Raw genomic sequence first — 23348 nt, forward strand, 5'->3', positions numbered from 1 at the left:
ATTAATGCATGACTGTGAATTAATATGATGAATCAAATAAAAAGGTGAGGCTCTGCTAAGAGTGAAACAATAACATTGCTTTTTATCCTCAAAGTATCATTAAAAGATACTTCCTTTTGCTTGCCTCCTTTGTTCACTGCACAGCTATTGCCTTCAGAAAAGGGAAAAAAGTCATAGCTAAATGTTGAGTGAGAAGAGCTCATTCCTCGCCTGTGGTGCAAAATATAAATAGAAGCAAGTGACCAAAATATAGAAAAACTTTCCCTAGTTTGTACAATAGTTCAATAAAGAATGGGGATATTGAACAAAGTCTTTTGATGCACAGTGTCATTTTATGCAAGCCTCAAAAGTTTCCAATAATTTTAATTGTCATAATGAAAATCCCTGTTTCTGCCAGACTATTTTTGTTGCATTTTGTTTGCTTTTTTTTTTTTTTTTTTTTGGGTCAAAGAAAACTGCTTTTAGGGTCAGTGAATGCAGAATGAAAATATGTGTCAGGTACTGGGAGAAGGTAAGTACACGGTTTCCTGAAAATGTACCCTAATGTGGCTCACCTATTAAAAGGAAGTCATCTAGAATATCTGTTCTTAGTGATAGTTGACCTTCCCTCCTAAGTTACATTCATTTTGATTATGCCATTTCTCAATAGTTGTCTTACTGTGTAACTTTTTAGCTTCAGTCTCATTCTCTTGGCTTTCACTGTGAGGGTTCTTGCAGGTATTTCCCTTCAAATAAGGAACATCATGGTGTTGACCTCAGGGTGTTATAAACCACTAGTAACAATTCACTCACCAAGGGGCATTCCTGAAAGCTATAGATAGTTTTCAGGAAGCATATAAGCGGTGACATCTTCCTGTGTTGATTCCAATATGCTTTTGAGGGGTTTTGCAGAACTTTGTTTTGGTTTGGTTTTGTGGTTTGGTTGTTTTAGGTTTTTTTTTAATAGAGTTTAATATAAAATCTTTTTACTATTTTTACACAGGCATGTTTTCATTTAGACTACAATGTTCAGGAACTGAATGTGCCTTTTTTATGTATGCAGAGCCCTCAATAAAGAAAAGTCATGTTCTTGTAGTTCCAGTTAGTACTATAAATAGCTTTAGAATAATGTTGTGCTGAGAGCCATAGAGAGCCCCCATAGATACCTCCCAGAATCTTGTCAAAAGACAGAAGAGCAATGTTCTTTGGAGCTCAAAAGAGAAAGAACCCTTGCTGGTTATGTCTCTTGACATGAATTTCACTCAATATCACAAGTAGAGGGGAGATATCTCTAGTTTCCTTTTACCCTTTTACCCTGATCATGTTTCCTATAAAACTGCTTGAGCCTTAGTAAAGGCAACTACAATTACAGTGTCAATTGCCACTTTATGAAGAGAACTCAAGGATAAGCCTCTGTATTCCACATCCATTTCCTCCTGCCCATAAACAGCCCTGTTTCTCTGACAGCTCTTTCATCATCATCAACTTGACCTAATGCAGAATTCTGTCTGCTGCGTCCTTTTGTGTTGCTGTGGATGTCTCAGCCATTCTTCAAGTCAGCTAGGCCTGCTCTTGTAGATTGTTTCTGCACAGTATCCTTGAGGTAAAACCTGTCCCAGCTATCCATGCAGCTGAAAAATTACTCATGTGGAGTCTTGCATCTCACTTACTTCACCATCAATTTCCTTGGCCATGACTTGACAAAAGCAGTCTTGTCCTACTCTCATTCATTCAAAATGAACACTTCTGTATTTTTTTCCATTTCACTTTGTTTTCCTTCATTCCTTCATTCCTCCTTCTTTTCTGTCTCATCAAGACTAACTACTAGCTTCCAGTGTCAGGGCTACTCAGAGTCTTTAACTCTCTACTCAGTATTTGTCTTTTTTTTTAATATGAGAAGACAGACTTTCTCTGTAGATGTTAAACCACATTGGTGTCAATCACTTGCCTGTTGTATTCTTATACTGGCATCTCTTACCTTACCTGTTTTCTCCTCCAAGGGATGGAGATCTTGGGTATCTAATGGCATGTTTCATTGCCCTCCCACAAATCCTTAAACTGCTAATTTACTATGATGCCTCAGTGTTCTTGGCACCACTTAAATTAATTAGTTACTTGTGTAACTAATTAAACTGTAGTACTGTAACTAACATGCCATGTCCAGTCCACTGTGTTTCTTTGAACATCCTCATCTGTATCCTAGCTGTTGCTGATTGTTTGAAAGAGAAAAGTTGCTTTGAGGAAAAGGCCATCATTCTAATGTGTTTGGTGTTTGTACAAAGCCTGGCCCTCTGGCTCTTGGCAGCTCAGAATCAGCAGGTGATTAAGGTATGCTTTGTGTCACTGGGTCTATGTAAATGGTTGATGGATTGTGATTTGTTGTGGATTCCAGCAGATTGTTCCAGACACCTTCATTGAACTTGCCACATATGCCACTTTGATAGTAATATACAGGCAGGCATATGACACCTAGAGGTGTTGATGCATCATGAAATATTTATAAGTATAGGAATAATGTAAAATCTCATCCAGACTCGATCCATCATTTTGGAACGTTTCATACCTGAAAAATCTCACAGTGTTCTGTACAGCCACCCATGGAGGCTTCATGGAGACTGCAAATGCACTTTTAGTGTGGATTGAAAATTAATAAACCAAACTCTGAAATTCAGTTTAGTTTAATTTTTAACACCTGATGTAAAAGCTAAAGATTTTTGCATGCTGGGGACAACATAATTGGTAATAATCATTTGAAATGTGTCTCTGTGTTAGCTATTTGCAGCTTTAAAGTAATTTTCATTCCAAAAGTGTGTTTGAAAAATGCTTCAAGGCACTGAATTCCAAAATACAGACTAAAAGGTGGAGCCTTGATATGTTTGGCTTAGATCTGTTCAGAGTATCCAAACATACGTGCATTCACTGATTTTGGTTGAAAAATTCAGCATAATGTCTTAGCATCTTAGTTCAAGTTGTATCAGAGTTTTACAAATACCACGATAAAACAATGATGGCCTTCAAATAAAAACCATCTGTTAGCAGTAGATTCAGTAACTGCTGATTACTAAAATGCATTTAAAACTTAGACACAGACAAAACCACATTGACCAATGTGCTGAGTCAGGGCCAAATAACAGCAGCCCAGGCACCATTGAGCTGTACTGTTATACATGCTGCTCATCCTCCCCACTGCGAAATCCTGCATACATCACCATCTCTGCCCTAATTTTGTCAATAAAGCTCTTCATTAAATTAAATAGCCAAAACAAGTTATCCTTTAGAAATTATGATTTAGCTCTCTAGAGTGTTTTTGGTTTTTTTTAGCCTTTAATAATAAGCTATATATAGATGCAAACAAACATTTTCAAAAAGCAAGTAAATGGGCTTATGTATGTCTGCAGGAAAATGTTTTGACTGTGTAACTATGATAATGTGATTGACAAGTAGGGAAACAGCAGGGGTTATTTTATTTTTCTGGCTTGGTAAGTGAAATGCTACCTGGATGGAACACAGATGTGTAATCCATTTTTCCCTTTCTAATTAGTGATACTTTGAACTCCTTGGGGGAGACCAATTTGTGGACCCCTTGCTGCATTATGCCTTCAATAAACACATATATTGACTCTTAAGCAAATCAAATAGCTCAGCTTCTGAAGCCTGATTTTGCTTTCAGTCTCAGTATATTGCTGTGTGATTTTTACAGCTTGGCATCTTGTAGAATTTGTGGAGTTAAAAACATACTTGTGTTAGTTTAATGAACTCATTGTGAGAAGTGCAGCTTCTTTTCCTTTGTTTGGGATAAAAGATAAGTTGGTACCTAATTTAGTCAGAAAAGTTAAAATCAAATAGTTACTTTTCTTCTTTTAAGTCACTTAAAATTTCTCACAATATAGTATTTGTATAGTAAATTATATAATTTGAAAAAGAAGAGTGAAAAAAATATTGCAGTTGTTTGCAGTGAAATCTGTCTGGAAGTGTGTATTGCCGTGGGAATAGTCACTTCTCAGTCCCATCCCAGGCTCTGCCACTGATCCACTATATTTTAGCAAGCAACCTACTCATTTGGTTCCTTTGAGACAACATGTATAAAATGGAGATGTGGCCACATCGCTTACAAACAGTGTGATGTTAGTATTCAGTTCTCAAAATCTATCTACACTCAGAATTCCCATTTATTTCAGGTGGGAATAACTTTTGGTTGGATCTCAGGAGCATTATTTGTAATGTACATGTTTGAGAGATGACTAATGGATGAAAAGTTTATAGAGGTTTTGTATTTTGAATTCTGGTTTTGTTTTGGTGGTGTAACAAAGCAGAAGGAAACCAAAGCACATTAGTAAGAGATAATACAACACTCAAAAGCATGACTGAAACAAGGGAAACTGTTATGGTTTAGTCAAATCTGATTCACCAGTGCTGAAGTAAGCACATTTTAGTCTAATAAGAAATGTAGTGTACTTATTTTCCAAAAATTAGACCTGATTTCATGCAGTAAGTAGTGTGATTGTTCACACATGATCTTTTACATCAAATTCAGGAAAGCCACATAGGTGCAGGATGACAGGCCTGTGTGTCTGATATTGTGAAGGAGGCACTGGCTATGATGGCAAGGCCCCTGAACTTGTGTCTGAAGAACAGAAGGAAGTCTCATGTAGCCAGTGTTTGCTGTACAGTTGGAAGCAACATCTTAACCCAAGGAGGTTTTTCTATCATCCACTTCATAATAGGGCAATAATTTTGCTGCTTTTCAGTTTGATACAGCAATGTTATCTCTGTGGGAGTATTTGAGGTGCTGTTGGGTTTTTTGGTTGTTTTTACTTTTCTGTCTATAATAAGCAATTACTGCAAGTGTTACTTGAAATAGCAACTATTCTCCCTGAGCTGCAGTTTTATTTTCTTTTGGCTTTTATTTCAGCTGCGGGAGCCAGCTGCTCCAAAGAGTGTGGGAAGCTGACTTGGAGGCCTGTCAGCTGTTGATCCGAGGGTTTCAGCTGAAAGAAACCAGTTGCTGTGGTTTTGAGGAAGAAGAGAACCAAATGGATGAGATGGAGATGACTGCTGATGCCCCACCTGATTCTGAAAAAAGAAAAGAAGGTCACTTTCTAAAGGGCACAGAGTGGGGTGCTGTTTCCTGCCCCAAACACAGGGAGCTGAAAGAGGTATCTGAAATACTCTGCAGCTGCATTTCAAGGGATACTGCTGGTTTTCCTGTTGAGGGGAGGAGGTGAATCTTTGTGATGGGTCAGCAGGGCAGGTTAAGTATGAACTTAACATCTGGCTTTCAATCTGGAACATAAATAAAATAGCTTATTAGCTTCTCAGAAGTCCCTCAAGCCTTTCCCTTTTAACATCAATCTTTTTAAAATGCAGAAATTATTCAGGCAATAAATACAGAATGTACATCAGGATTTAAAGGAAAAGCTATTAAGTATTTAGGAGAAATTATCAGTTGTTCCTCATCTCACCAATGAGTTTCATTCTGAGTTGGTCCTGCTGACTTGTTAGCCTGGGTCATTGGTAGCTGACATTGAGAGAGAGTTACTTTTCCTCCCTTAGTGAAATGGTCAAAGGCTTCTGAGCTAATAGATGCTAATAGGCTTACAGCATCCAATGATTATTAAAAGGATGAAAAAATAATGAAGCTTAGAAGGTTTGACAAATTTCTTTTATGTTTTCATGTTTTGATCTGGAACGCTATCCCTGCTTGAAAAATGAACCATTATCTAATAGTCTTTTAACTGTACTGCCTATGTCAACAAGCTGTTAAAAAAAGCTTCATCACCCAACAGCACCACTGAGACAAAAAGCCCCTCCAACAGCAGTTGTTAGTTTTATTATCATGGAATTAAGTTGAAAAAAATTGAATTATGCTTAATTGCATATGATGTTAAGAGCCATTGAACTGTGCATTGCTCTGAAATCTGATGCCTAATTTTGCATTTATACTGGCTGAGTTTTAGTGAGAAGCAGACCCATACCTGACCGTAAAATCTCCTCTTGTTAGTAAAATTCTGGTTTTATATTGGGCTTCAGTAGTTCTTGCAGTCTTTTCTCAGAGCAAATGGTTTACAGACTGGCTTCACAGAGAGAACATTTTTATTAGAAATAGTCAGCTTGGCTTTGATTCCACCCCATCACTGCCTTACCATATTTTTTATGAGTCTACTGAAATAATATGAGGAGTTCCGTTGGTTATGGAAAGCTGTGCTCCTCTTTCAAAAGTGCTTAGAGGCTCTGGAGTGTTTGGGATTTTGTGACTGTTTCTGTAGCACTCCTGATATTTGTGTTATAGATTATCACCTCTTTCACCCCTGCAAGCCCAGATTGTTTCCCTGAAATCAACCTTGCTATCCAAGAATGGCAGCTGGGCAGCTGAAGTGAGATGACTTCTGGTTGTGGAGAGATCTGTGGGACTTGAGAGATGATTCCCCACATCTTGAATGGAAGAGGAAACTGTATTTGCAGTGACAGGCAGTATCTAAACTTTTAGAGAAGAGCCATAACAAATTATTCCCTGACATCTCTTAGTAGTTCATCACAAGACGGAATATAAAAGCAAATTAAAAAACCTGACACAAATCATGCTAACTTCTGGTTTTGAATATGTTGAAGTGCAAGGAAAAAATTTGTCTTGATTTGTAAATGGACTTGAAAAACAAACCACTTCCGAAGCATTTATATGCTCTGTTATATGGTAGTGACTTTTTATTTTAAAATAATTCAATATTTGTGGCAAAAAAATAGTGATGTGGTGTGTAGTCTCTCAATTCAGCCATTTTTATGACTTCCATAGAAAAACTTATTCCTTGCCATTAGCAGGGGACCTTTTCATAGCCATTTATCAGCAAGTGAGGATACCTAATAGAAAAACGTGTATTTGTCAAAATATGTGGTTTCACATTATTTAACAAAGCTGTGGTGCCCCTGTTAGAGGGGTAGCTTGCAGTGGTTGCCATTTTTCTGGAATGACTCTTCTGTTCAACTGTGGCACAACCTCTGTTCCGCCTCAGGGAATTCCTAGAGAGCACCCTTGGCCACTGAAGCAGAAGGAAAGAGTGGTGTTCCTTGTATTTAGAGGTTACTGAATTAATTACTTCAAGACAATATAGGAAAGGTTGATAATAACATATGTGCATATATGTCTTGGAAAGTACATTACAAGCCCAGGTGATTTATTTACTTTACAGTGGAATTCTATAAATTAAGTTCTCCAGTTATTTCTTGTGTCATATAGAACTAAGCACTAGTGCCAGGTGAATATTGGTTTTGTTGATGTGTACTATAAATAGTTTTCTTGCATATTACTGTATCTTACTCTGTAGGTTTACTTTGAAAGCAAGAAAAACTAAGTAAGAAACATAACAATAATAATAAAAGCAAAACAGATGAAAGAACTCTTCTTGTAGATCCTCAGATACTGCTTTTCAGAGGGGCCATTTATCATTTTAAATTAAATAGCCTCACTAAATCATAAAATATGACATGTTCTGGTGTAAAATATGTAAGGTATAAATTCTTTGGAAGTTTGTTATTTTACTGTCATGTGAGCACAGGTTTATTAACTGTCAACAGTTATTTTATAGTTTTCATAACTGTGTGTTTTAAGACAGTGCTGATTTTTTTTCTACAGTTTTTATGTGGTAGACTGGCATCCCAAAATAATTCAGTAAGTCAGGCTTCCTTTATAACCCTGACTGTTAACTAGGGATGAAAATCAGATGCATTGGCAGCTCAGCTTGTTGAAACATCATTAATGATGTTTCGGTAAAAGCTAAATAAAATGAGGCCAGCAAAAATCATCCTGTGAACCACTCTGAGTTACTTAAATAAGATGTGCTTCTCTCAGTTGAAGGTAACTCATCAGGCTCATTAGGCTAGCATTAGAAAAAGACTGGAGCAAAGTTGCAGACAATATTGCTACCCTCAGTCATGTGGAATGTATTTGATGTAGATTCTTGAATTCTCATTTAAGTGTGTACTTTCCAACTGGTAGCTGTGTTGGTGAAATTAAGGTGCCCCATCATTTCAGTTGTAGTTTGACTTTTTGTGGCTGTTTGGCTTGATTTTCTTCTAAGCCTCTGAAGAATTTAAGGTGGGTTTTAGTTTTCATCCCACATGTTTCATGCTTTTAAACTGAGTGAGGTGGAATTTGCAGTGATCATAACATAAATCATGGTTAGATGCAATCTGGGTGATTTCTAAAATATACAACACCATTTCATTTCTCTTCAGATATTAATGCCTGCTTCTTCCACTCCTTGTAATATCTTGCTTAATTTTTTTGCTTCTTGATAATATATGTGTAAGCAAACACTTTCATAAAAAGCTTTTAAAAACAGCAAAACCACCAGTGATCACTAATAAACTGAGATTTTTGTGTGTGCTGGAACCTCCCTAACAGCAAGTAACCTGATGAACATGGCTATGTGTGCACCTGCAGGCTTGAGTTCCTGACCTATCCTTTTTTCTTCTTCTGCTCTCTGGCATGCTGTGCAGTGCTCCCTCTTAATCACTATGAAGGAAAGAAACACCTACTAGATTTCAAGAAAATTGAGGTGATTAAAGTTACAAGGTAAAATCCAAAATTCAGTAGTTTTTCCTTCTGTAAGTCAGCATTTTTTTGTAGTTGTCCCATCAGAATTGTTTGTAGTTGATTTCTCACTTTTTCATCACAAAGAAAGTAGAGAACAGGGATAAGGATAAGGTCAGCTGTCTTTTTCCTCTTCTCTGCATACTTCAGTTTAGCCATCTGGGGTGATGTTCTGGGGTTGGTTGAAGATCACTCTGGTGTTTGGAAAATGTTCTATAATTGTAAAGCCTTCATGAGATTAAATTTTGAAAAGCTACTGATGTCTAAGTGATACCAAATGGACCATCACAAAAAATAATATTTAATGGAGTGTCTGCCATTAAAAAGAAGTTATCACAGAATGTGATACAACATTTTTCAGAATTTAGTGATAGCAAGCACCAAGAAAGCCTTTGTGAGCAGACTGTAACTGATTACAGTGCATTGGGATGGCCTGTGGTCCAGGAGGCAAATTTGTAATGTGTAAAGGACAAAGCCTTTTGAAAGCTAAATAAACTCTGCATTCATCTGAGCTTTAATTAAATGCTGTATTTGTGGAGCTTAGAGAATAATTTAGAAATTTAAATTTTAATCTTATTTTTAAATGTCAGCATGAAGCATTAGTGAAAGTCAGCGTTTGTATGTTTCTTGTATTGATCCCAGCTAAAAAAGGACGTCAGTGGCAGGAGGCAGCTGCCTTGTACACAATGGTCAGATACTCACTGCACAGCCACGTGTGGAGCTGTGCATCACAGTGTCCCTCAGCTGCATCTGAGACTGGGGTGGGGTTCTGCTGGTAAAAATGCTGGCTCTTTAGGAAGGGATTGTAGCACCTCAGGAAGCTTAATGCTTATGTGTAATTTTGCAGTAAAAATACCATCAGAAAATTAATATTACAGGCAAGAGAAATTTAAACCATTTTTTCAGATTGATTACTGAAAATAGTATCCAGTAACAATTGTGATTTTGTGGCAGATTAATGATTTTGCACTTTTATTATGTGTATCTATATATATATATATATGTGTGTGTGTGGATACCAGTGCAGTATCCCTATCTCAGTTTATTATCAACAACACTGTTATGTGTGATTAGTATTAATGATTTCTCAATGATGCTAACATCAAATTTCTTTGCTCCTCAGCCAGTCAATGAAACATTGACTAATTTCGTATAGACTTCACATATGAAGGAAATTTTGAAGGAAGAACTGACTATAGCATTTGTTTCAAGTAGGAAACCTTGATTGGGCCTCTCATTCTCCTTCCCAAGATAATTTGCAGGGTTTGTACCAAAAAAAAAAAAAAAAAGCCTTTAGACTCTTGAATGGTGTACAGATCTGCAAGAGCTTGATAGAAAAGTTTGTTTCAATCTATAGTTAGTCCTTCAGTTTTAGAGACAGTATTCCTTGTGGGTTTTAAGTGAGAAGCCAAAGCAGGCCTTAATAAAATGTATTCAAATATAGTTTTAAATATTGGGTGGCTGCCACTGCTCCATTATAAATGCAATTTAAGTCTTTCATGCATGTGAAGAAAATTGATGCAATTTTTCAGCTTACATAACTTTTTATTGTGCTATATGGTTTTTATAAGTTCCATTACAATCATACTGTTTATATAGCATGTATCTACTATATACTTAATAATTTATCTCTAACAGGTTATGGAAGACATTTCATTTGGAACAGAGGGTCATTTAGCTGAGGTAAGTGTTTCCTAGGCAGTATAAAGTGGTGTTATTGTACAGAATTCTCTTCGTCTCAATTAGAATAAATGACACTTGTTTTTATGGTGTTACCTTTGCTTAGAAATTGCACTTGTGTGAGCACTTGGAAAAGCAACACAGTCACAACTAGAGTGGGCCCATTCCTTTTTTTCTTTTTTTTTCTGTTGAAGATAATGGTATAATTGCTGAGTATTTCAGGAAGTTTATAGTTAAAACCTCTGCTCATATTTTCAACACATACCAACAACAGGATGAACATGCTGGGGAAAATAAGAACCAGTAAATATTTAGCCAGCCCCACTGTAGCGCTGTCATGATGCTTAGGAATGGAACAAAATCATGATGCTTAGCCTGTTTTCTTGTGTGCCACTAAAAATACCTTTGTGTTTATTTTTGAAGTATACAAGCATACTGCAGCAGAATACACAGTAATAGGAATTTCATCTAACAAAAATACTGGATATTTGTAATTTTACACCATTTTCACAAATAACAAGATCTGAGAACTTAGTGCATGTATTTAAGAAAACTAGGATAATTGAGGAACATGAGATGCATGGCCTATGAGAAAAACCTGCCAACATACAAAAATCTGTCTACCTACAAACTAAGAGTTTAGGTAATACATGTGTAAGGAGGGTTACCCTGGGTCTAAGAGCTGTACTGTTCCAGTCTGGTCCATTTGTATATCAGTGTGCCTTGGGTTGCAACTTACATAGTATAAGGAAATTTAGTATCCAAGCATTGTGTCCACCCAGCAAATAAATTACATGGACAAGTAACCCCCAGTTCACCTTCCACAACAGCATACATACCTCCTGTCAAGTACAACTGACAAGTGCTCCAAACCAGGCAAATATTAAAAAAATAAATATTAAATTTAGGAAAACTGTTCAGATGAGGCATTTCTTTAGGTTCCCACCAGTGAATCCAAAGACTGTGGAGCAGCTGGAATGATCCAGGAGAGATAATCTAACTGCAACACCAAACTCAGATTGTTGACTTTGTGTTCAAGGAGACTGTGACATGAGGGCACACCTAGGATAGATTGCTTGGCTGTGTGTGAGTTCAGCATAAATAAAAACAGGAAGCCTTGAGAATGAAGGTGAACCTTGCAGAAAATGCAAATGGCCTTTCTGATCAGTGAACTTTGCTGTGAATTGTAGATAAACTGTCTAGCTGCTTGTGTCCATGCATGACATGAAATAGGGACAGGTAAGCCCGTGGGATAAAGACAGCACAAATCCCTACTGCCATCAGGGCAAAATACTGAGGGCATCAGAGGTCACAGGTATACAGGGCTGCCACTGTAGAAATGTGCACCAAGAGCTTTAGGTCTTAGAGTCCTCAGAAGCAGAGAGACTTTCAAGGTTTTGGCAGAGGGGGACAAAAGTGCATAAAGAGAATATAAAGCAGCAATAGAAATAAAAGGAAAGGAAATATGGTAGAAAGCCAGGCTCTACCACACTGCCACAGCTGGACTGATGGTGACTTGTAGAGAGCTCTCCACAAAGCTCTGTGGAAGTGTCAGCAGCCTGTACCATGTCAAGGTTTTACCTAAATGTGCCTTTGGAGCTCTGGTCCCCTAATTCACTCTGGTCAGTCTCCTCACTCCTTGCAGGAGAGCACCCAGTTAGTCATTCTGGCATCTTAGTGACTTGGGAGCAGAGATGGGAATGAACGACACTAGGAGCCACCTATAAATGAAACCCAGCTCTACTGACTCCTTGAACAGCAGGGTGTGGACACAGGAAAACAGTTTGGTACTTCTGTTTCTTTTTCCAAGTCCTGACCCACTGTGAATTTTTATTGGTAAGTCAGTAAATAGCCTCATCCTCCCGCAGCAGGAGCTGGAATTGTCCCAGTGTAATTAAATGAGCCAGTGCAGTGTGTGCCCTCATTTTAGAAAGTCTGCAAATAGGGAATATCTTCAGTCTAGTAGGGATGAGAATAGGAAGACTGCTGTCAGACCCCAGCAGGGTGCTGGAAGGCAGTGAAAAACTCTATTCCTGCAGAAATGCTTTTCCAGGGACACTCCTCTGTAGCTGTAATGGGACATACACAAAGGGAAGAATTGCCAACGTCCCACTGTAATTCTGATGAGTCATTTAACACTCCCATGTGGAGAAGGGTTAGGGATCAGTGCAAGCAAAGGGAGTGTGGGAAAAGCATGCTATGGTGGGAAAGAGGTAGGTCACAGCTGGCTGGAAGGCTTTATGCCTAAAATGTTGCATATGACAAAGTATGTCATATGTGTGTCATAGTGCTGAAGTCTCCTAAATATATATATATATATATATATATAAAACCACACTGATGGAACAAGGGAGCAGTCTCTAAGTGGAAGGTGAGAAGAGCAAAAGTAATTGGGAAACAACCTTGATCCTGATTCTGAGAGAAGTTAGATAGCTGCCTTCATGAAAGAAAAGCTCATCTAAACAAAATCAGGGAAGCAACAGGGGAGTTTCTGTGGGACAAAGATTCCTCTGTAGGAGGAGGAATCAGCAGATATTCTTTGGTACTGTCCAGAAGACACCAGGTTTATAGTGCAGCACCATCTTGTTTTGGTGCAGAAAAGTGCACCGTCACAGACTATATCAGCAGTTTTTCAGTGGCTCAAAAGTTCTGATAAGGAAAGGACAAAAGTGTTTGTAAGAATGAGTCTAGAAGCATACTGCTCAGTGTAAGTGTGAAGCAGCAAGACCCCTGAGCACACTAAGCTACATTAAACAGAAGACATCCGAAATGGCAAGGGAGTTCAGGGATAAGTTAGAGGCAAGGGAAAGGTGAAAGAAAGCATGGAAGGTGAAAGGTGAAGCACCTTTCTAATAGGCAAGGTGAATGAGAAAATAAATGGAATCAGAAAATTTTTTTCTTCCTTATTCTCTGTGCTTTTGGTCTTTCTAAAGATTATAAGCTATGTCCAATTATGTAGTGCTCCTAGTATTCACTACAAGGTAGCAAGAGTAAAAGATCCAAAGGCAAATGAGATGTACTCAAGTGAGACTAGACTGATGCAATTTCTCCTGAGCACATAGGAGCCAAGAAAAACAATTTCCAAACAATTAACAAGCTCCTTTGAAAACTCCTAGAGGAAGCTTGAAGTCCCAAGGGATCAGTAAAGGCAGACTTTGTGTTTGCCTTTAAAAAGGAGGTAGGCCAGGAGTTTATGTGCCAGTCAACATAATTTCAATTAGGATTAGAGTTCCAAATGGTCTTGATAGATTGAAAGAATAGTCTGAAATCAATAAGAAGGGATATATTGAAAGACAGGTGCAAATTACATTTGAGGGAGAAAAAGAGTCGGATTTATGTATACAGATGGTAAATAGCAGCTAAATTGACAATACTGCAGAAAAAGAATCTAGGTTTATAGTGGACTGCAAATATAGTGGGATGCATTATCTTCATTGTGTTGGAAGCAAGGGCAAATGTCACTTGCAGCCTTATTACTGGGAATGTCAGTTGTAAGACAGAAATAATTACTGTGCTTAGCTGAGAATGCCAAAGCCTCCAGAGGACTATGGCTCTAGTCTGGACACCTCCCTCTATAGAAGACAGGAACATGGTGAAGAAAAGAAAGAAAGGAATAGAAATAAAAGGTTTAGAAATCCTAGTCTGGTTGAAAGTCAAAGTCTTCAACCACATAAAACATAATGATACATAGGAAAGCTATTAGTTATTGTTGTGTGCTATGTAAGGGTAAAATGGAATGTAAGCATCTTGGTTTGTAGCAGGAGGAAAACCTGCTCACTGCAAGGGTACTTCAGCTCTGGAGCAGTCTGTACCCTGCAACCAGAACCACCAGATCCCTGTCAGCTGCTAAGAGCCATGCATGCAGACACCAGCTGAGCACAGTCACAGCAGGCTTGGTCACACTGCAAGTCACAGAGCAAGCTCTGGTGGTCCCTGGCTGCTTTCTGGACAGCCTTGCCATGCTGGTGCTGGTCATGAGTAACGTGCATTGTTCTCAGTGGCCTTCCTCATCTACAACAACTGCCCAGGACAATGCATATGGGTCATTAAAACTGGCATGCAGAGGAGGAACAAATTCTTTTGTTTGTTCCTCCCCTGCACTGTGATCGCCTCATGGCCCTGCAGCTGGTTTATCTCAGGGCATGTGCACTTAGCCTGCATGTGGCTGAAGGATCTGCTCAAGCAGGACAAATATGAATGGTTGCATTTTGTTTCTAGTAATTATTTAAGATATGTCGTGGTCTAACATTCTGGAGTTTCAAGTGCTGACAATTGCCATTAACTTCTGCAAGGGTCAAGGGAAAACATGCAGCACTTCTGTCAACTGTAGATCACCATTCTAAACCTTGTGCCCTAATGGGAAGTATCTGCCTGCAAGGACAACTTTTTGTAGTTGTTATTTACGTTACTTGGAGTTATTTTAAGTAATATATGGCTGAGGATGTTTAGTGCAGGTGAAAGATATCTGGCTTTGACTCTGCAGAAGGTGTTCTAAAGCTTCTATTTTATTTAGATTATGATACTGCTGCTTGGAAGTAAGACAATGCCCTTTTACAAAAGTACCTCTGTAGGAAGAATGAATTTTAAGGATATATCTGGGAATCCTCCTTCTCAGCACAACCACCAAAGACTCTAATAGAGACTCTAATCCCAAATAGAATTAAATTGATCTAGCTACTACAATGCCAATTCTTCTATATAAATAAATAAATTCTATATAAATTGCTAAACTAGATGGAAGAGCATGGGAGATGTTTGCACTGGAAAAGCTGATCAAACATTTTCCTCAAGTAATGCTGTCAAGGAGCTGTTGCTCATAGGTGGCTGTAATGTCTTGTAAAAGGGTAAAACAAAACACAGAGGATGAAAGTGGAAACCATTCCCTCTGTTCTTGGTGCAATATGCTAATGTTACAGCAGTGCATCAGCTGGAACGTTGTCTCTTTTTACCATTTCTTGCATCAGACTTTCGTATCTTTGGGAAAGAATGAGAATTTCTACTTTGTTTGAGAAGCCAGAAGAATTGCACCTTAAAAAGTAAATTACACCCATATTTGTGCTGTTTTCACCTGCTTAAGGGTTTAGAGGGAAAAAAAAAATCCAATCCAGCTATGTTCCCTGTTCAGAGAAAAATCCATAAAACAATATTGCCTCTCAGCTCTCTCCTGACTCCTGCAATCTCTCCCAGCTGCTTCCTAAAAGTGCCGTTAGAGCAAAAATAACCAAACTCTTCAGACTTACAGCATCTTGTAGCATTGACATAACCTACAAGCTTGGATGAGTTGTACTTATGAATAAGTTGAGCTTGAGGCAGAGTCCACTTTCCTCTCAGAGATATTGTTGATCAGTGTAAAGTGCCACTTTCCAGCCAGGAGCTGTTCTGAATAGTTTGTGTATCACTGACAGGGGTTTTCCTGCCTACATAGACAAATGTCAAATAAAAATGCTACCAGTGATGTCACCAGGCATGAAAGGCACTAAGAGAAATCTTTTCTATCTACTTCTCTGGGCTATCAAACCTTTTTAAAATGAGGGCCTGGAGGCAGAAGCTATGGAATTGGTTGAATACTTAGAATAATTGTTGTGTATTTTTGAAAGCACTGTATGTTTCTTCCATTTCTGTTCTTACATTTATTTATTTATTTATTTAAATTCTGGAAAATCATAATTTAGATAATGGTTCCCTTGCATTTTTCACATGACACCTGCAAGTAAATTCCTGGGAGGTGATGCTTGTCTAAGGTGTTGGAGGAACTTCTCATTTCAACTAAAAAGGCAGCTGGGTTATGTAGGTACAGAAATAGTTAATTCATACACAATTATGGCTGTAATCAATAGAAATTAAGCTGCATTATTAGGATTTAAAAACTAATTAAATATAACTTCAATCTTACAGAGCTATTTTGGTTGCTCTGAAGTGCAGCCATGGCCATTTAGTTACGATTAAATTGGTTTCAAGTGTTTAAAGACCTAAACAAGTTTGATTTGACTTTTACACTCTCAGATTTGACTGCCTTCCCATATTGTTGTTACAATTGCTCACATTTGCCTAATATTTATTGTTCTTTTACCTTAATTTCCAAAGTAAATGGGATTTTGTTACATTTTTAGGCCATGCCTTTTGTACCCAAAATGTGATCATTCAGGAGGAATACCCTGCATTTTTTCATATACAGAGCTTTCTCTACGTGGTCATAATTTTAGATGTGCTTTCAGAGTACCTGTTTGGTTTTTTCCAGTTTACTGATTTGTTTAGCCTGAACCCTAGGTTCTCTTGGACAACAGTCATCTGTTCTTGCATGCGTGTCCCAGAATGATTCCCTAAGAGCTTTCTACTGATACAAAGGGCCTGGGTTATCCCACTCTGTAACCGCACATGGAGTCCTGCTGGTATGCTGAATAATAATTTAGTAGCTGGATGGAAGACTTTTTCCTCATCTTCCGTCACTGGTCTTCAGAAAAAGACATTCCTAGTTGCTGTAAGGAGAGTGTTTATTTTCCCCTCCCATGCTCTCGGTTTAAAAACAATGGTTTTTTTTTCACATCCATACATTCTGTGGGGTGCTGCTGTAGGTTCTCAGGTTTGGTAATGCCTGGAAGTGGCAGCTCCAGTCCTGTGCACAGAGCCAGGGACTCTGTGCTCCTCTGTGTCTGAGCTGCAGGAGCTTGTAACATAACCTCTTAATCAGCCTTCCTGTCCAGGGCCTGAGCTGTGGCTGGTCCCACTGGGATCTACTGCATAGCCATGTCTGGGAAAGGCCCAAGGAAAGCAGAAGGGTAAAGCTCAGTGCCACAACAGAGAATGTGCCAGCAAGAAGAGCTCTTCTGGCATTCAACCCCATGTATGCAATGTACTGTGAGATGCAAAGTGAAAGGATAGCGCACAACTGAGATCTGGTAAATGTGTTCACCAAAACTCAAATTGTTTCACAGTGGGCAGCATTCCAAAATGTATTAGTGTGATTTCTTTGGAAGGCCTTTGACTGAAGGTTTCATTTCTCTTAAACAACCACTGGTGTCTTATAGCAACTGGTAAGTGCAAAGAACCCCAAGTACTTTTTTCTTTGAAGAGAAAAATTTTCTGCAGATAGTATATGGCCACATTAGAAGCTGGCTTTATTAATGAGTGCACAGACTAGGTCTAGCAACAATCCAGCGTTCTGGATTCCAGCTGATGAATTACTCATTTTTTTAACATGGTTCTAGCAGAAGTTCATCTTGGCACCATAATATTTTTTTACAAATAACCCCTGTCATTACTGTAGACAGCACTATGGTGCCATGGGAGGGAGAGGAAAGGCTTGTCTCAGAGCTGTGCAAATGGATTGATTTTTTTCCTCTCTTCTCATATTTTCTGCTTATTTGGGTCATTTCTCAAAATACTACTTAATGCAAAATATAAAAAATAGCAATTACCCTTGTGCAATGTATCTGAAAAACTTATGAGAAGGACTTTGAAATCGGTTTAAAATACTCAGTTTAAAATAGAAAAAGTATTTGCCATCTGTAAGTTCTAAGTAGAGAAATGTTATTTTTGAAAATTTAGTCTTGTTTAATGATAACTCAGTAAAAAAAGTACAGTTTCATCTTGTAATCTCAAAGACTTTGATTTTTCTTTTCTTTTGCATTTTCTTTTACTGCTTGAGCAAAGTCCCCAAGTACTCTAGCCAGATTTTTCTTCAAAAATATAAGTACATTTTATGTGTATAAGAGTTACCAAAATGTTGCTGCTTGAAATATTTACATGACCTAAAAGTGTAAATCATATTTACACGAACAACTTGAAGTTTGGGTACCTCAATGAGTGGTAAGCATGAGACTTCCCTCCCCTGCTGTGATGAGACAATGGGGGAAAAAGTTCAGAGTAGTTGTCTTCACACCCCTAATCATCTGCTGAAAGTGAGGTTGTGGCTTTTTTTTCTGCTGGGAAGAAGACTGAGACCACAGGCTCATTCCATTTCAGATTAATCACCAATTTATTGTATAGAAACAGTTTTCCGTCCCTCTAATGGGAATTTGCTTTCAGGCAATGTCTTTTCTCTGCAAAGTATCATATTCCCTTACTAGTATTTTATTTTCCCTTTAATTTGATGCAAATTTGAAGTAGAAAAGTGCAGTCAGCAGCAAACGTGCTTTCTTTTATTTTTCAACTTTCTGTAGGAGTTCTTCATATTTTCTGCAGAGTTGGGAGAAAAATGTGAAGCAATAAGTGAGAAATTGGTGCATCTGGAAGATCAATTGCAAAGTTCCGCCTGCAGAGTTGATGAAGGAGTTATTCATATCCTTTTCGCTCCAGCTATGGATATGTATCAATCTCTGTAAGTATGCACATGACGTACTTGCCTGTCAGATTGGCATGGAGTGCTAGTTCTAAGTGTAGGTTAGATGCATTAAGAATGTGAGGAATTATTGTCTTGCTGAAATGGGCATTTTTGTGTAGTAAGTTTTCCTATAATGCATATTTTTTAAAAAAATGATTTAAACAGAAGTTAGTTCTTTGTAAATTAGGATTGGGTACTGAAAAGCCTTTATTTTACTGTTAAAATCCTTTTGTTGGTAATGCTCATATAATTAAATGCATAGCACACCAAAAGCTGCATGGATATGAGTGTCCATGCACCTGCATTTCCCAACATGATTTAGCTGAATTAGATGCTACATTATTGACTCAGACTGTGTATATTGTCACTTGTAGTTTGGGGTTTTTTCTTTTTTAAAAAAATGGGCAACAGATGCATCATGTGGCATCCTACACATTATAATCTGCCTCTAACAATCCAGTGCAAGTAACCAGATGAGATATTGTCTTATGCCCACTTATCTCTTTCTGTGCTTTATCGGTCTGTTTTTCTGAAGATTGCTTAACCTTTATGAGAAATTCCTTGGCCATTTTTTCAAAATTTAAGAACATGAAGTTTTGTTTCATTTATAACTTTCATAGGAAAAACTTTCATAAAAGGGATTTTGTTCTTCTAAGAAAGGGCAAAGAAAGTAAGAACGAGTGAAGCTGAGGAAGATGAGAGTACTGAGCTGGTTAGGTTTTAGCAGAGAAGAGGTGGCTGGTTAGGTTTTAGCAGAGAAGAGGTGGCAGAAGAAAGAGAGATATGTTCAAAGTGCAGAGATTAGCAGACGAGCCCTTGGAGACATCTGAATGTGAGTAGGGGTGATGATGATGCTAGAAAGGATTCAGTTCCTGCTAAGAGAAGGTGGACAGTCCTACAGAGGATAGTTTAGAGAAAGGAGAATAAATAGTGTGTGGAAATATCTCTGTGTTTTAAGTAATTGGGCATCTATTACAAGTTGTTGCAGAATTCCTATTCTAGAAACTTGGTTTCTTTAAAGGCAGAAGGGTAGAGTGCAAGGGGCAGAGAGAAGGAGGAATGGTGCTGGGGGAAGGGGATTTGGGTTGGAGGAGAGAAATCCAGTCAGTAATTTGTCACTATAAATGTTTCTTTTCTAAGCATTTCCATATACACACAATATACAGAAAGATTATTCAACATTCTTTTCATTATACTTGCAGTGTGCATGCTCGGTTGCAGTTTTGTTTCCCCAGTGCACTCTTCTCAGAGCTGTATGGGTGTGGCTTGTGTGTGTGTGCAGAGCATCCAATTCCTTTCTCCCTTGTATGTATTTACTCTCAAATGAGCTTTCTCAGTGGCCCTTACAGAACCCTGAGGATTGGAGTTATAGGTGCTTTGTAGGGGACTTAAGTTAATATTCAAACTGAACAGTCACATCTGATCATAGTTAAACTTTACTAGGTAATGTGAAATAAGCTAGAAAACTGCATTTTTGGCTCCAGAAGATAGTACACTACATATATGTGAAATAGTAGTGTTTCTTATGTTCTATGGAGTGTGCCTATTTCTTCACAGCTGTTGACACTGCAAGAGTTAGTTAAAAATAAAATTAGTAATTGTAAATTTCAGGAGAGTTGTGGATTAGTCTCATTTTAAGGCACATTTTTCTGATAGAGGTCTGACTTCCTCTATCAGTGAAATTCAGCTGATGTTATCTAAATACAGAAATGCACAGTGTGTGATATCCTGGTCCTAGCAAGACCATCAGTCACAAAATAAGAAATTATGTTTAAGACACAGAGATTACAAAGAAGTAGTTCAGCAATTCAGCTACCCCTCATTAACATTAAGTTGCTATTTCAGAGTAGTCCAGGTCAATGTGCATAAAATGTTACCATCTGGTACATATAATCACTGTGCTGTACTTTAAAAAGGAATGAGAAAAATAGCTACCATAATGCTACAGACCTGTAGACTGGGGTTTTTTTATATAAAGACTGCTCAGTGCCTATAAAATTAGTTTTCACTCATTGGTAACTTGCCTGTATTGCAGGAACTAGCACTAAGCTAAGAGACAACAATTAGCCTCAGTAGAGGAATTTATTTAATAGATGAATCTGTTGTTTGCATGGTAATCTATTTGATTTTAGATAAAGCAATTTCCTATCACATATACTGGACAATCATGCAGTTTTCATTAAAATCTGGAGAACTTTGAGAGCAGGAGCTTAAAGACCTGAAATAGTAATGAAAGCAGAATAACTTTTTCCAAGTCCATTCACAGGTTATTTTCACCATCTCCATAGATCTCCCAAAAAACTGCCTTACACATAAATGTTACAGAATGTATTAGGTCAAAAATCTAACTGGGAGCTGCACAGATGTAAATCAGTCCTGTGGTGTGATTATTAAAAGACTTCCAAGGACTCCACTGAGAAAAATAAATTCCTAATGCTCTTGAGCCATTTTCCAGTGTTTAGTGTGTGTGTCATAGCTTTGATTAATAATTAAGTTTGTATTGGAAGAAAAAACCCAGATGTCATTGTTTTTCATTCTCTGTTTTGATGGCATAGCACACTTAAATCAACCATGCTGCTCATCATAAGTGCCAGCATGACCTGAACAAAGGAGAAATCCAGTGATATTTCTTGGCCCTGAGTATAGGCACAGACCCACTTGCAATTCTAATTTATTGTTGAAATCTTTCATAAAATCACTAAACTGCCATTCTGTATAAAAAGCATCAAATAACAGGGGCATAGGACTGGATGTTAAAGTTCTCTGTAGCACTATGACATATTTGCTAAATTCTATGTAGTATAACCAAATAAACCTGCAAAATATTCAGTTATGGTTGATCATTAATGAGTGTATGAAAACAGTCCACATCATTAATTGGAAAAACCAAAGGATGAGAGGTGACTCATTATGGTGTCTGCTGAGCTGATGAGAGGTGTTACTTTCCTAACAGTAAAGTCCTGGAAATCCCACTAAAATTAAATGGAGCCTATATTGCAATTTCACAGTCATTTTTTGTTCTTAATAAGTAGTTACATTTTGATAGACAATTTGAATGCATGTAATAGTTCCTCTTGGTGGAAATGCTTTATTAGAAGAAAACCTAGCTGTAGTATTATTACAAAAACAATGTTCTTTCCTTGCCCTAAAATGGATATTTTAATCAGTTATTCTGAAAGCAGAATTTTGTGCCTAAACATTGATTAAACTTCTCAGGTCATTTTGCTAATCTTTCATCTTTATCCTGCAGCAGGCTCCCACACCAGTCTTACTTTATACCAGAGCAGATTTTCAACAGAATCATGTAAACTTTAGCCTTGTCTGTAGCTCAGTGAGGAATCTCACTCTGGGTGAACCTGTAAGAGATTTTGGGATCCTCCAAGAGTTAGAGGTGGCAATGGCACACTCTTTGATTTTATTTTAGATGACAGGAGGGTGAGCTCTTCCCACTGTGTGTCACACGGAGAACACTTGTTCCACTTGTATACTTTATGCTCTCATAGAGGTAGGCCTGTGTATTTCCACCCAGGTCCTGCAATTTCTTCGCCTTCCATTTTCTGTTGGAGCAAGCAATTTGAAAGTAGCTGATATTCAGACCACTAAAGGGCTCCATTTTTCAATATGTAGCAATCATTCTGTTGCAGTTTTTGGGGGAGTATTTTGGGTTTTGCATGGAGGGGTATTATCTTAGTTTATAGAAATAACATTCATGGATGTCAAGGAGGGTGACAGTAATCAAGGGGGTAATTGAGAAAATTCTAATTGGTTGCACTACTGCAAATACCCCTGAATTTTGTAAGGAGAATTGATGGATTTCCAAAGGTCATTTTACTCTCTTGCTGTGACACTGTACAGAAACAGCAGGGACTTGCTTAGTGTCTTTCCCTTGCTCCCAAGAATGCTCTTCAAAAAGGCCAAAACCCAGGTCATTCAAAAGACTTACTGAGTTGTCTTGGCTCTTCACTGGTCCTTTGGTATGTAGCACACACAATCAAAGAATGGTTTAGCTGGAAATGACCTTTTGACATCACCTGGTCCAGCTCCTTGCTCAAGCAGGGTCACCTAGAGGAGGTTGTCCAGGATGTTGTCCAGTCACATTTTGAATATCCCCAAGGATTAACACTCCACAACCTGATTGTGCAACACAGTCCAGTGTTTGACCACCTTCAAGCAAAAAAAAAAATCTTCACGTATTCAGATTCAATTTCCTATTTTGGAATTTTCCCCTGTTGCTTCTTGTTCTGTCAGTGGACAAAAAAAGTCAGAAGAGTCTGGCTCCCTCTTCTTCATTCCTGCCTTTCAGCTATACACAGTGGTAGTATCCTGTAAGCCTTCTTTTCTTCAGGTTGAAGAGTCCCAGCTCTCTCAGCATCTCCTTATGTGATGGATACTCAAGTCCATTAAACTGGTCCCATGCTGGAGTCATTCCAGTAAGTCCTTGTCTCTTATTGTGGAACTCACAACATCCAGATGGGACCTTAGCAGTGCTGATTAGGGTGGAAGGATCATCTCCCTCTGCCTGCTGGCTGTGTTTTTGTTAATCCAGCCTGGGAGGCACCTTTGCCTCATGACGTGTTGCTGGTGTACAGTCTCCTGTCCACCATGACCTCAAGGTCCTTTTCTACAGAGCTGTTTTCCGTCTGGCTTAGCCTCTCCAAGGGTGCTGGTGCCTGGGGTTAGAAGTGACACTTGCAGTTAGGTGGTGGCACATTGAGCTGAGCTTCTGTCTGCAGGCACTGTAGAGTTTGGCTTTCGGAAACAAGCAGAATAGTTAACCAGGTT

The 23348-nt window shown here is 38.2% G+C and overlaps 1 protein-coding gene across 1 annotated transcript in view; it reads left to right on the forward strand.

Annotated features, from left to right (window-relative positions):
* The window catches only part of DISC1 (DISC1 scaffold protein), a 189329-nt gene that overhangs the window by 160246 nt on the left and 5735 nt on the right, over positions 1–23348 (forward strand). Inside the window, exons 11-13 of the mRNA XM_030944434.1 lie at positions 4892–5135; positions 10205–10249; positions 18406–18523. Of these exons, the coding sequence (XP_030800294.1) occupies positions 4892–5135; positions 10205–10249; positions 18406–18523 (407 nt within the window). The remainder of the gene's footprint in view (positions 1–4891; positions 5136–10204; positions 10250–18405; positions 18524–23348) is intronic.

This window comes from Camarhynchus parvulus, chromosome 3, assembly GCF_901933205.1.
Source record: "Camarhynchus parvulus chromosome 3, STF_HiC, whole genome shotgun sequence".
NCBI classification, from domain to species: Eukaryota; Metazoa; Chordata; class Aves; order Passeriformes; family Thraupidae; genus Camarhynchus; species Camarhynchus parvulus.